Source organism: Leucoraja erinacea, chromosome 21, assembly GCF_028641065.1.
Source record: "Leucoraja erinacea ecotype New England chromosome 21, Leri_hhj_1, whole genome shotgun sequence".
NCBI lineage: Eukaryota > Metazoa > Chordata > Chondrichthyes > Rajiformes > Rajidae > Leucoraja > Leucoraja erinaceus.
In genome coordinates this window covers 20,687,100-20,702,141 of record NC_073397.1, presented here as the reverse complement: position 1 = coordinate 20,702,141, position 15,042 = coordinate 20,687,100, and the positions used below count along the sequence as shown (strand labels likewise).

The 15,042-nt window shown below is 41.2% G+C and overlaps 1 protein-coding gene across 3 annotated transcripts in view; it reads right to left on the bottom strand.

The window, feature by feature from the left end:
* Positions 1–15,042, bottom strand: part of LOC129707364 (proto-oncogene tyrosine-protein kinase Src-like) — a 133,261-nt gene that overhangs the window by 35,676 nt on the left and 82,543 nt on the right. For 2 of the 3 annotated variants that reach the window (XM_055652346.1, XM_055652345.1), the window contains exon 4: positions 4,147–4,245. The exons of the other annotated variant lie outside the window; for it this stretch is intronic. In XM_055652346.1, coding sequence (XP_055508321.1) covers positions 4,147–4,245 — 99 coding nt within the window. The remainder of the gene's footprint in view (positions 1–4,146; positions 4,246–15,042) is intronic. 3 annotated transcript variants of the gene reach the window in all.

Here is a 15,042-nt window from a genome sequence, read left to right as displayed (position 1 = left end):
TCCCAATAGGATTACACAGTTTGATGGTTAGAAATCATTCGAAGCAAGCAAAGGCGCTTTCACTAGTGAGATTGACAACAATGGCCATCAAAATGTATTCATCGACCTCATCAAAAATTTGTGCACTTTTTCCTGACACTACATTCAAGGTTTAATCATTAATTTCACAAATTTCTTTTATGGAATCAAGTCTTTGTTTTATGTTTGAAAGGCAACAAGATAACAGGCTAAATATAGAAAAAAAAACTATGTGATGCATTAAATTGTTGGATTGAATTTAGCTCTCAAAATGACTTCAGGAAACTTGTCTTGAATGGCAAACAAGAGGCACCAATTTTGTCGGAATTAAGCATTATGAAGTTACAAGTGGTCTGACCAGTGCCTTATAAAGCCTCAGCATTACATCCCTGTTTTTATATCCCAGTCCTTTCAAAATAGTATGGAACTAACATTATTAGTTAGTATTTGAAGATTTAAAGTAGGATTCTCTTGGAATAGCTAACCCATTTAATTGTTTTAACTTATCAATTGAATCGCCTATTAAAAGGTCTCAAGTACATTCAAATAGCCATTCGTTCACTGTGTTAAGACCAGACACTCTCCAGCTTCAATAATGCACCTGTCCTCCAGATGGTAGGCTCAATAATTCAGGAGGTGCCTTGCACCTCAATTTGGAAATATGTCGGAGCATATATTTTCCACAAAGGTGGTTCTTGGATAATGACATTTTCACTGGCATCTTGGTAATGTTTCTACCTGTAGCAGCCCTTCCCATCTAGGGCTGATCTGCTGATTCCTTCTCAGCACCCCCTACTGTGTACGCTGCAAAGGCACCAACAACCCGCTGTGCTGAAAGAACTGAAGAAATAATTCCTCCAGAGCTGGAGCTCTCCAAGCTGTGTATTTAACCTCTGAAGTACCAAAGCAGTTTCTCCAGCATTTGAAATGAGTATTGTTCACATCTTTGATTTTTTTAAATCTTGTTTCCATTTTCACAAAGATATATGTCCTCTGCCCTCTTCCAATCTTTCTCTTCACAAAATATTCCTAAATACCACAAACACCTTGCTGCCTATTAGAGCCATATTTAATTCAAAATATACATACTGGTCTTATTCAAGAAAGCCCATGGTTACTGGTTTCAGGAACCATGTAGGTAATTTACATGGAATCTTGTGAATCATTATGGTGTGAATTCATGATCATATTGATTATTATATCTCTATGATTGCCTGGCCCAAGTATTCTAACCCAAAATTTATTCACCAACAAACCAACAGCTCAAGTGGAAAGTCCTTACAAAAACACGTAACACTATAATTTTGTTTACTATTAAAAAAGGCAAATAGAAAAAAACTAACGTCAGACAATCTGAGTTTCAAGAGCTATGGTTTAACCACAGGCGTGAGAGGCATGGCCACTGTTGCCATTTGAAGTAAATGAATCTGTGGGGGTGAGTACAGCAGCCTACTGAATGGAATTCTGTTACATCCATTCCAAACGTCTTGTAAACATAGAAAATAGGTGCAGGAGTAGGAGATTCAGCCCTTCGAGCCAGCACCACCATTCAACATGATCATGGCTGATCATCCAGAATCAGTACCCCATTCCTGCTTTCTCCCCATATCCCTTGATTCCATTAGACCTAAGAGCTATATCTAACTCTCTCTTGAACACATCCCGTAAATTGCCCTCCATTGCCTTCTGTGGCAGAGAATTCCACAGATACTCCAGCACTTTGTGTCGAACTTTGACTCCAAGATCCCTCTGCACATCAATGTTGTTGAGGGTTTTGCCATTAACTGTATACTCACTCCTTACATTCAACCTCCCAAACTGCATCACCTCACACTTGCTCGGGTTAAACACCATCTGCCATTTCTCCGCCCATTTCTGAAGCTGGTCTATATCCCGCTGTACCTTCTGGCAGCATTCCACACTGTCTGCAACTGCTCCAATTTTGGTGTCATCAGCAAACTTACTCACCAACCCATCTACATTTATGTCTGGGAAGGAACTGCAGATGCTGGTTTAAACAGAAGATAGACACAAAATGCTTTAGGAAGGAATTGCAGATGCTGCTTAAAACCGAAGATAGACACAAAATGCTGGAGTAACTCAGTGGGCCAGGCAGCATTTCTGGAGAGAAGGGATGGGTGACATTTTGGGTCGAGACCCGTCTTGACCCGTCTGAAGGAGGGTCTCGACCTGAAACATCACCCATTACTTCTCTCCAGAGAAGCTGCCTGTCTCGCTGAGTTGCTCCAGCATTGTGTGTCTATCTTACATTATGTCTAGGTCATTTATACATAATCGCAAACTAGAGGTCCCAGCACAGATCCCTATGGAATTGCACTGGTCACAGACCTCTAGCCTGAATATCTATCTTCCACGATAACCCTCTATCTTCTATGAATAAGCCAATTCTGAATCCATATGACCAAGTCAATAAACTTGTGCATCTTAATCTCTAGACTTTACTTTAGACTTTAGAGATAAAGCGTGGAAACAGGCCTTTCGGCCCACTGTCCATGCCGACCAGCGATAACCCCGTACACGAGCAGTACATTAGCACTATTCTACACACCAAGGACAATTTACAATTAACCTACAAACCATTACATCTTTGGAACGTGGGAGGAAACCGGAGCACCCAGAGAAAACCCACTTGCTCACAGGAAGAATATTCAGTACAAACTCTATATAGACAGCACCCGTAGTCAGGATTAAACTTGGGTTTCTGGCGCTGTATGTCCGCAACTACTGCTGCGCCTCTGTGATGCCCTTATCAATCACAGCTGAACTCATTTTCACCTTCATGTGATGTTCAAAGGTGCAGAATAACGGTTAGGCGATGACAATCAGAAGACGGAAACTTGCTCAATTTTCCTGTGGAGCCCCAGTGTTGCTGCAATCGTTGACATTAGGTAACTCATGACCTGCTTTGTCATAGCTCAGTTTAACACAGTTACGTCTGCTGTAAACTCAACTGTGTACCACTGCACAAAGGAAAAGCAGTGCCTGTGCAGTTTCAATGTTGAAACTGTTTATTTTTGTTATCGGATGCTCTCAACACAACAGAGGAAATTATGCTTTATCCAACAGACCTCAATGAAGCGATGTATATATTCTATGATGCTTGATTTTGTTAATGTCAGCTAATTGCATAAGGTACACTTGTAATTGGGTTGTTTTAAATTTGATCCTTGAATGTACGGTTAATGCTATCGGCCTGTATTTTTTCTCCAGAAGATGCAAGTCTGCCACTGGGACAAAAGCACCAGAGTAGCAGCTGAAATGCTGGAGAGCAGCTAAAGAAGCCAGGCTCATGCAACTGGAATATAGTGATGTTAGCAGAGGACAAGATGAACTGGGTCTGCTGTAATGGCTGCTCTTTCCCTCACTCCCTCCCATTAAATATCCTGCTGGACATGTGGATACAGAAAGATGACTTGAATATGATGATCTGTCAGATACTGCAGATAGGCAAGAATGAACATTGAAAAAAAACATGTGTAGTAAGGAATTGCAGATGCTGAGTAAATGCTGGAGTAACTCAGTGGAACAGACAGCTTCTCTGGAGAGAAGGAATGGGTGACGTTTCGGGTCTGAAGAAAGGCCTCAACCTGAAACATCACCCAATCCTTTTCTCCAGAGATGCTGCCTGTCCTGCTAAATTACTCCAGCATTTTGTGTCTACCTTCTGAAATAAAACCATGTTCCTTTTCTGCACTTTAGGAGATATCTTGATAAAATAAAGCCAGCAAAACACCTACAAATATAAACAAAGATGTTGAGGATTAGAATTTGTACAAAAATGGTTCCATAGTTAGAGGACGATATTGGTTTAAAAGGTAATCTTTTTGTGAACGGCTCAGATTTTTTGCTGGAGTGGTCCTGGATGGCTGTTTTTTTTTCATTACACAGCGAGCCCAGAATGTGGATGAGTAGGGCAGCCTAACCTTTACCAACCTTTCAGGGGATAGCTGGAGAAGTGGGAGGGGGATGCTTACTGCAAAACACAAACAAATCATGTTCTCACCATAAAATATCAAACACAGATATCACAAGCATTCTTCCCTTCAAAACAATAGTGCATCAAAAGTTAAGAAGAACGGTTTATCATTTCTAAAGCAAATTATTTACTCTTCAGCCTGAATGGAGTCAGAAGGTGCAACATAATTGCTGGGGATATATCCAGTCTTCCCTGTAGCGAGGGAACGGCCTAACCACCAATCACCTTCCCTGCAAAATACAAGAGAGACAAAAAAAATTACATTGTAGTTAACCATTTCTGTTCCTTTCAAATAAACATTTACATATAAATATTCCGTCATCCAGCCCATACAGATTTACAGGTGCACTGCTGGCCTCAAATAAACCACTATGAAGAAAGTGTTGAAATTCAAACAATGCAGGACTAATTTCAGTCAAATCTCTTGCCTCTCTAGTAGTGTAAGTGCTAACAATGTTATAGAACATCATAATTTTCTGCACATGCTTATCCAGTTTTTCAGTGAATGCGATACACAGTACACTTGACTGGATTAAGTGTATTTTGATTAAATACAAGCAACTAACTTAAACGTCAATATCTGTCATTGATTTCAGAGAGCGGACGCAGCAGAGCCTCAAGTGACACAAGTTGTATTTTATAACAGACACATTTCTGTCAGTGAAAATGGATGTTATAATTTCTCCTGTCACTTGCACTTTCATAGAACATAGAAGAACAGCACAAGAACAGGCCTGTTGGCCCATGATGTCTGTGCCGAACAATATGCCAAGATTCCTCCAGCCCCTGCATATATCCATGTACCTATTCAAAAGGGGGGGGACGGGGACGGGCGAGGGGTGGGCCCGGCCAGAGCGGCGCCTGGTGTCGGGTCTCGGCCACTGCCAGGATTGGGTCATTCCCGCTTCCGCCCGGCAACGGGAGAGCGGTTTCTCCGTGCCGCCGGCAGCGGACCCGCTCCCTGGACACCAGGTTGACCGGCGGCGAGGCTCCGACACCGCCGATGGAGGCGATGGACCGGGCGGGCAGTTTGACACCCCCGATAAAAAACAGACTCCCCCTCCCGCAATGCAATATCCATGGCCCCACTGATTCACCCAGACTAGACACGAGGTGTGAAAATGGTGGGAAACTGATCCCGCTTGGGCCCACTGCGCACGTGCGGAGAGACGGCGTCATTTTGTGTCGTTACTGCGGCACCGGCTTCCCCCAACTGCGCAGGCGCGGATGGCCGCAAATTCCACCCCCTCCCCCGCAAAAAAAAATTGTCCCGCAGGCCGGAACCAGAATTTCCGATAATTTCTTTCAAAGTGGAAACACTGATTGCGCTCCAATTTTTTTTTTTTTTTTTTTTTGGGGATTTTTTTTTTTACTCTGGAACTTCACTGGTCACAGGCCTCCAGCCTCAGTTTTATCCTTCCACCACATCCCTGTTTTCTAACAAGTAAGCCAGTTATGAATCCATATGACCAAATCGCTGTTAATCCCGTGCACCTTAATCTTCTGGATTAGCCTACCGTTGGAGGATTTTATCAAATACCTTACTGTCTTCATTTCATGTTTCTGGAGGAGAGTAATTTGAATCACTGCAAGTTAATCAGCAAAAATGGTTTCACTGCAAGTCACTGCAGGAAAACAAACTGAAAAACTATTCTCACGACAGTAACTACAATGATTGCAATTTTTGACCATTCTACAATCAGTATTATTAGGCCAGTGTAACTGATGTAAAGGGCTGATACTTTCACGAGAAAGTCCAGAACTGGCTTTAAAATAACACATGGTTGTATGCAATAATGACATTTGTTCTTGGTGGTAATTATTGGAGTAATGTTGGCGTAATTATTTAAAAAAGGGAAAGGTTCGCTCATCACTGTTTTATGAAGATTTAGTTTAGTTTGGAGATACAGCAAGGAAACAGACCCTTTGCCCCACCAAGTCCACGCTGACCAACAAACACCCTGTACACTAGTATCATCCTACACTCGAGGGACAATATATAGAAGCCAATTAAGCTACAAATCTGCACGTCTTTGGAATATGGGAGCACCCAGAGAAAATGTACATTTTCATGGAGGACATGAAAACTTCGTACAGACATCACGCGTAGTCAGGATTGAACTCTCCGGCACTGTAAGGCAGCTGCACCACCATGCCGCCCACTCGTAGATCTGGTACTTTAAATCAGCCTTTCTCGTTTGATACACAGAAATTAGATTTTTTTAATTCCATTTGATCACTAGATTGATTTTAGTTTTGCATCTTGACAAAGCCACATAAAGACAATATGATTTTACTTTAACAAGTCATTTGCCAAAAAAAAGTGCTGCTTAAAATAAATAGTATTTTGCTCATTCGCAGAAGTACTTTGACACTGGTCTTTCCTAACTTGGAGTCGATGTGTACAGTTGTTTAATGCTTTCACTCCCTCCACTGCTCTATCAAATCAGTGTATCAGCTACTGAAGAATATTTCCCCCACTGAATCGACTTGCTTATCTGGTGCAGCTGCCAATATTGGATTTCTTTTGAATGCAAGTGAATACGTGTTTTTTTAAGTCCATCCAATGTCTTCCTTTGTAATCTAAAGCATTTGAATAAATAGCACTGCGAAAAGTAAGTTTGCATCATGTATTGCAGTGCATTATTTTTAGCTGATTTCTTGATTTGCTCCAATAATGAAAAACAAAGCTTGTAGCCCCACAGTTTATTAAAAGGAAGACAGATATATTTGCACTCTGGGATATGTAATACAATACCCACAGTAAATGCTATTAGTTTTATTACTAGTAACCTAGACCTAACATCTTGAGTAATTTTATCACTAAGCCTGATGTTACAGGGAATTGTCAGCATAAAGGCCAGAGAGTTCAGGAATGTCACAGTTACATGCATAAACATGAAAGTCTGGTATTTTCTGACAGTAGTTTGCTGGCAATTCATCAACCATGTAGCTGGATGCATAACATCTCTTGAGGCCGAGCATTATAAATAAGATTTATTATAGATTTCTTAATATTTTTGCACCTACCTGATTTACTTTAAAATGCTATTAAGTGTTAAGGGTTTACAATTGTTAGCCTTTCCGAATTCTGTCAACAGCAACTACATAAGTAATGCTGCTACAGTTTGGAAAATGAAACACATAGACAAATGCTTGATCTCATGCCAAATATGTTTTTCTTTGCCCATGGATTACTCAATAGGACACAAAGAGTGGGATTAACTCAGCAGGCCAGGCAGCATGTCAGGAGAACATGGATTGGTGCCGTTTCAGGTCTGGGCCCTTCTTCAGGCTAACTGTGGGAGGAGGAGAAGAAAGCTGGAAAAGAGGAGAGGTAGGACAAAGTGTGGCAGGTAAAAGGTCAAAATAGGCGAGGGGGGTTTTGATAGGCAGAAGAAGGGGAGTAGGTGAGAGTCCAGGTGGGGCATACAGGAGGGAAAGGGGGGGGGGGGGGAGAGAGGGAAGGGTGGGTGGGGGAAAAAAGGGGTCATCGGGGTGTGTGGAGAAGTTAGTTAGAGGTTACCTAAAATTGGAGAATTCAATGTTCAATGTTTCAAGGTTGAAAGCTACCTAAGTGGAATATGATGTGTTCTTCTGCCAGTTTGCATGTTGCCTCACTCTGACAATGTAGGAGGCCCTGGACAGAAAGGTCAGTGTGGGAATGGGGCGGGGAGTTAAAAATGGTTGGATTCAGTAGGTCTTGGTGGACGCAGCGCAAGTGTTCATCAAACAGTCGCCAAGTTCAGACTTGGTCTTGCCGATGTTACTATCTCACTTTCATCATGGACATGATCCCATCTCTGATACAACTAGGGAAAAAGGCACTGCATAGAATTGTATAGGATTCATAGAATCGAGGTAGGTCTTAGAGTCCAACTAGTTGTTTGTTCTCCACCCCAGCTCCTAAGTTACTCATAATTTCAGAATAATAATTTCTTCCTTACATCTTCGTCCTTACCCATCCTTACAGTTAATGGACTCCAACTACATGCCTGAAACATTCCCTCAGACAGTGAATAATAATCTCATTATTCTTTGGACAAATAATCGATTGACGTTTTAATTTTTTAGGTGACCATCTGACATTGGCAGCTTCTAGATATGTTCTTTCCCCCATGTTGTCATACTTTGATAATAAACAATGAAAATATTTCATAATTTTAAAAACATCTGACCGTTTTTTTTCAGGAATAAAGGTATCTAGTCTGTTCCTCCCTCCTCGATATAACCTCACAGTTCTGGCATGATCCTTCTTAGTTATTCTTTCAACCTCTCCCATAGTCCTAAACGCTTGACCTAATATGATGACCTGTACTGTTGCCATGGTCTTAATTGCTTAATTGAGGTTTGATATAGCAATCTCCTATTAATTTTTGATTGGTAAGGGTGTAAGGGGTTATGGAGTACAGTAGGCAGTGAAGAAAGCTAATGGCATGTTGGCCTTCATAACAAGAGGAGTTGAGTATAGGAGCAAATAGGTAATTCTGCTGTTTTACAGGGCCCTAGTGAGACTACACCTGGAGTGTTGTGTGCAGTTTTGGTCTCCAAATTTGAAGAAGGACATTCTTGCTATTGAGGGAGTGCAGCGTAGGTTCACAAGGTTAACTTCCCGGGATGGCGGGACTGTCATATGTGGATAGAATGGAGCGGCTGGGCTTGTATACTCTGGAATTTAGAAAGATGGGAGGGGATCTTATTGAAACATATAAAACTATGAAGGGATTGGACACACATGTTCCCGATGTTGGCGGAGTCCAGAACCAGGGGCCACAGTTTAAGAATAAAGGGTAGGACATTTAGAACGGAGAAGAGGAAAAGCTTTTTCACCCAAAGAGTTGTGAATTTGTGGAATTCTCTGCCTCAGAAGGCAATGGGGGCCAATTCTCTGGATGCTTTCAAGAGAGAGTTAGATAGAGCTCTTAAAGATAGCGGAGTCAGGGGATATGGGGAGAAGACAGGAACAGGATACTGAAGGTGGATGTTCAGCCATGATTCAGCCTGGAACTCTCTGCCACAGAGGGTAGTTGAGGCCAGTTCATTGGCTATATTTAAGAGGGAGTTAGATGTGGCCCTTGTGGCCAAGGGGATCAGAGGGTATGGAGAGAAGGCAGGTACGGGATACTGAGTTGATGATCAGCCATGATCATATTAAATGGCGGTGCAGGCTCGAAGGGCCGAATGGCCTACTCCTGCACCTAATTTCTAGTGTTTCTATCACAGTGAATGGCAGTGCTGGATTGAAGGGCCAAATGGCCTACCCCTGCACCTATTGTCTATTGGGGTGAAGACAGAAGAATGGGTTGAGAGGGAAAGGTAGGGCAGCCATGATTGAATGGCGGAAGATGATGGGGCGAATGGCCTCATTCTGCTCCTAGAACTTATGAAATTATCTTATTTCTACCCCACCAGAAACACAGCTAGGTGCTTAGTTTGCTTATTTTATAACCTTATTGAACTGTACTAACTTCAGTGATTTGCACTCTCAAATTCCTTTCCTTTAGTACCTACTTTAATCCTTCCCGCTCGAGATTTTTCTTTAAAAATATTCCTAAATATGTTTAAATATGTGCAAATGGATTGACACAATGGTCAGTGGATTTGGCCATAAAGTAGCTCAATTTTAATTAGCATCAATATACTAGTTGTGAACAATTAAATTTTAAGCATAAAACATATTTGCCAGATTACATTGGGGCACAGGTGTTATTTCATAGAATGTGTTTTTAATGAAATAATCTCTAAATTATTTGTTTTTACCACATTCTATCAGTACTCTGTTTCAGCGATCCATGTTAATTTTTAAACGTTTCCTATGATTGGCACAATTAATGGAAACTCCACTATTATGACTTCTTCCCTCTGGTGGGTTTGAGCGCTATGTAGGCATTGTTCCTCAACCCAAGCATGACCCAATTTAAACAATAGCAAATGAGTTAAGAAACTGTACTCAGCCAGGTGAATAAAATGACACTGCCAGACACATTTCCAACCCCATTTTTTAAAAGTATTGTGACCTCACGACCGGGAACCACAATTTATTTTAGAGATACTGTGCGGAAATAGGCCCTTCAGCCCACCGAGTCCGCGCCAACCATCGATCCCCACACACTATGGACAGTTTACATTTATACCAAGCCAGTTAGCCTACGAACCTGTACGTCTTTGGAGTGTGGGAGGAAACCGGAGCACCTGGAGAAAACCCATGTGTAGAACATACGAACTCTGTACAGACAGCACCCGTAGTCAGGATCGAACCAGGTCTCTAGCCTTGTAAGGCAACCACTCTACCGCTGTGCCACCGTGCCACCCTCAATTCTTTTGGAAGTTTATAAAGCAAATGTAATGGTTTATGAATAGGTAATTTGCACTGAATACAACTTGAGTTTAAAATCTTGCAATCTTTTATCAGGACATTCCAATTCGTTAGAAGAGACACAATTGAAAAAGTAGTCCATTCAGTTGTTTGCTTTCCTCTACCCCTTCAATAAGATTATGTTTGATCTTTTATTTCAGTCACTTCCCTTTTCTATCCTGCTATGACTGTTTCTATTAATATTCAAAATCCTTCAAATCTTTCTTTTGATTGTGCCTCCAAAACCCTGTTGTGTACAGAATTCTAAAGATTCGCCATCCTATGGTTGAATAATTTAAATTTTACGAGTCCCTTATTCTATTTTGATCCTAGATTCAAGCTGGGAAATCTGCTGGCAAAATATGATCTCTGCATCAACCCAGCCAAGCTCATTAATGATTTTGCATGCTTCAATGGGACCACCTCTCATTCTTCTCATCAGGTCAGTCTACTTAATCTCTTTGACAGGACAATCCACTCACTCCAGAATCAAACTCATAATATTTTAATGTATATCCTTGCAACAGGTACAGCGCAATAAAAGACTATGATAGAGGGAGACTGGATCTGAGAGGCTATGTTCTTGCCATGGAGGATGTCTGCCTCATGAGACAGCAGGACTGATGTGCGAGCAAAGCTTGGGTTGATTGGAAGACTGAGAACCACAAAAACCTATAACATACAAGATACAAGATACATTTACAGTGCATTCAGAAAGTATTCAGACCCCTTCACTTTTTCCACATTTTGTTACGTTACAGCCTTATTCTAAAATGGATTAAATTCTTTTTTTTTTTATCAGTAATCTACACACAATAGCCCACAATAAAAAAGTGAAAACAGGTGTTTAGAAATTTTTGCAAAATAATTAAAAATAAATAACTGAAATATCACATTTACATAAGTATTCAGACCCTTTACTCAGTACTTTATTGAGGCACCTTTGGCAGTGGTTACAACCTCAAGTCTTCTTGGGTATCGCGCTACAAGCTTGGCACACCTGTATTTGGGTAATTTATCCCATTCTTCTCTGCAGATGCTCTCAAGCTCTCTCAGGTTGGATGGGGAGTGTTGATGCACAGGTATTTTCAGGTCCCTCCAGAGATGTTCGATCGGGTTCAAGTCCGGGCTCTGGCCGGGCCACTTACGGACATTCACAGACTTGTCACAAAGCCACTCCTGCGTTGTCTTGGACGTGAGCTTTAGGTCGTTGTCCTGTTGGGAGGTGAACGTCTGCCCCAGTCCGAGGTCCTGAATGCTCTGGAGCAGGTTTTCATCAAGGATCTCTCTATACTTTGCTCCGTTCATCTTTACCTCGATCCTGACTGGTCTCCCAGTTCCTACCGCTGAAAAACATCCCTACAGTATGATGCTGCCACCACCATGCTTCACCGTAGATATGGTATTGGCCAGGTGCCTGTTTTCCTCCAGACGTGCCACTTGGCATTCAGGCCAAAGAGTTCAATCTTGGTTTCATCAGGCCTGGGAATCTTGTTTAGGTGCCTTTTGGCAAACTCCAAGCGGGCTGTCATGTGCCTTTGACTGAGGAGTGGCTTCTGTCTGGCCACTCTACAATAAAGGCCTGATTGGTGGAGTGCTGCAGATATAGTTGTCCTTCTGGAAGTTTCTCCCATCTCCACAGAGGAACTCTGGAGCTCTGTCAGAGTGACCATTGGGTTCTTGGTCACCTCCCTGAATATGTTAGTAAGTCTCTATCCTAAGGCCCTTCTCCCCCAATTGCTCAGTTTGGCCAGGCTCTATGAAGAGTCCTGGTGGTTTCAAAGTTCTATTTATGAATGACGGAGGCCACTGTGCTCTTCGGGACCTGCAATGCTCCAAAAAATGGTTTATACCCTTCCCCAGATCTGTGTCTCAACACAATCCTGTCTCGGAGGTCTACAGACAATTCCTTCGTCTTCATGGCTTGTTTTTTGCACTGACATGCACTGTCAACTGTGGGACCTTATATAGACAGGTGTGTGCCTTTCCAAATCATGTACAATCAATTTAATTTACCACTTGTAGACTCCAATCAAGTTGTAGAAACATCTCAAGGATAATCAATGGAAACATGATGCACCAAAGCTCAATTTTGAGAGTCACAGCAAAGAGTCTGAATACTTATGTAAATGTGATATTTCAGTTATTTATTTTTAATTATTTTGCAATAATTACTAAACACCTGTTTTCGCTTTTATATTATGAGGCATTGTGCGTAGATTGATGATAAAAAAAATGACTGTAACCAATTTTAGAATAAGGCTGTAATGTAACAAAATGTGGAAAAAATGAAGGGGTCTGAATACTTTCTCAATGCACTGTATTTGTAACATGTACCAATTGGAGACTGTGGCTACATTCCTGATCACTTGGCAAATCTCTAGTTGCAGGTACCTCATGAAACGATCACCTATTGTATATGGTCCCATTCAGTTATCTGACCATGAACCAATCCACACTCCACACTGATGTGTCATCCTCAATTCCACTTGATCTAATCTTATTTTTTTTATTTTGTTTTTGGCCTTTGAAGTGATTAGTCAGATGGCTGAGAAACCAGTGTGAGTGAGAGGAACCTCTTGCTTCATAAATTTATTGGCCTCCCAAGCGAAAGAATAAACAAAGCAACATTTCCATTTCTTGATCCTTGATAATCTCAGTCAGCAAGCAGCAATCCTCCCCCTGCAATTATATTGTCAAAAATCCAACTTCATTCACTTGCAATAAACACATCTACACACCTAACCCCGCTTCTGAAAATCAACTCCACTGAAGTTAATAGAACTGGAGGAACAAGGAACTGCAGGTTTACAAAGGAAAGACACAAAATGCTGGAGTAACTTAGTGGGTCAAAACCTTTTTTAGAGTTTTCATTCCCCCACCTGTAATCAGTCTGAAAAAGGGCCATGAAATAAAACGTCACCTATTCATATTCTCCAGAGATGCTGCCTTACCCACTGAGTTACTTAAGCATTTTAAGTCTTTCCTTAATAGAACTGGATATTGGAAGCAGTTTCAATATGCAGTTGCCACCATTTACCAGTGTTCTATCACTTTCTTTCCTAGAGAGTATTATTTTAAAATGCAGAACACTTGTGTGGAAAAAGTAAAAAGATCTTCCAGCACCATTTAAAAGAAAAGCATTTGTGAATTTTCAACACATTCTTCACTGTCAAAGCACTGACACTGTGAACTCCAATTATTTCAAGCCTGCAGCTGCATGTTGAGAGCAGAAGTATTTCTCCCGAATCTGATCAAGGAGAAACCACACAACATACTCACGCCTTTGCAGCAGTTGTAAATCACAGCCATGGGCTGACTAGTAACCTACTGCACCAACATCATGTGCCTCAGAATATTATGCAAGATGCCAGTTTAAAATTAATCATCTATGAGCTGGTTGAGTGGAATCTACTGTGGACAGGCATTATGACTTCTAAACGGAAATGCAATCTGATACATTTATCAAGTCTACATTTCTTTAATGAAATGGAAATGCTACAAGCCAAATGATCTACTGTGTACTGCTCAAAATTGCTCAGGTTTGATTTTGCCCAGGCACGTTGCTTTGTTTCCACATGACAGCGAGAGTCATGGAATGCCATGGCACTGAATGAATGTTTCCAGAAACTATAAAATCTATAATGTAGGAAGGAATTGCAGACGCTGGTTTACACTGAAGATAGACACAAAATGCTGGAGTAACTTTCGGTCTGAAGAAGGGTCTCGACCAGAAATGTCACCCATTCCTTCTTCCCAGAGATGCTGCCTGTCCCGCAAACTTACTCCATCATTTTGTGTATAAAGTCTATTACTTTTAAAGCATAAGTTTTCAAACTGATGTCCATGTATTCTAGGGGCTGCAGACACCAGATTATTTCCTCTTATAGGTTTTATTATTTGTCAAGTTACTAGAGCAGTTATTTCTGCTTCTGGGCATCAACAATTGCAGCTTAACACATTGGTAGCACCGTTTTTCTTTAAATAGCTGAAACCAACACTTTCAGCAGAGTGTCAATCGTGGCTCTCAGTGTGGTGGATACTTGAAGAAATATCATTCATAGACAGGAAATAGGACTGACTAAATTGTTCCATAAGGATTTAGCTCAGAGGCAATGAGTTGGATGGCCTTGCCCAATGGTATTGCAGTTCTCCAATGTAATCGTGGTTAAATGGCTGCTGATTATACACACTGCTAATTAAATAAGGTATAACCACACTCAATCCTTTAACTCCAGATTTTATGGCCCTCTTTAAATGTGAAAATTGATTGTCTAGTGGCAGAGGTAGTCCCAAGGAGTGCGACATTGTCATTAACAATCAAGAAATAATTAAGAATCATGTGAACTTAAGGGAGAACATATAGCAAAAGAATAGAGAGAAAATACAGACCTGCCATCCAATCTCCTAAATTTAATCAATGTTGCATGTGGAAAGAGAAAAGGGGATTAGACTATATCCATGTAATATGCCACGCTTGTAAAGATATACAACAGTTACAATTATTCATTCATTAAAGCCATGCTGAACCATAGAGGTTTTACACATTCAGGTGTTCACAAAACTTCATCCGCTAATGATTCAGGTTTCAATGTTTGCCGATCTATGTGATGACAGCACAGTTCCCATTCACTTGAGGCAATTACAGACAGTATCGGCATTTTATGGGAAC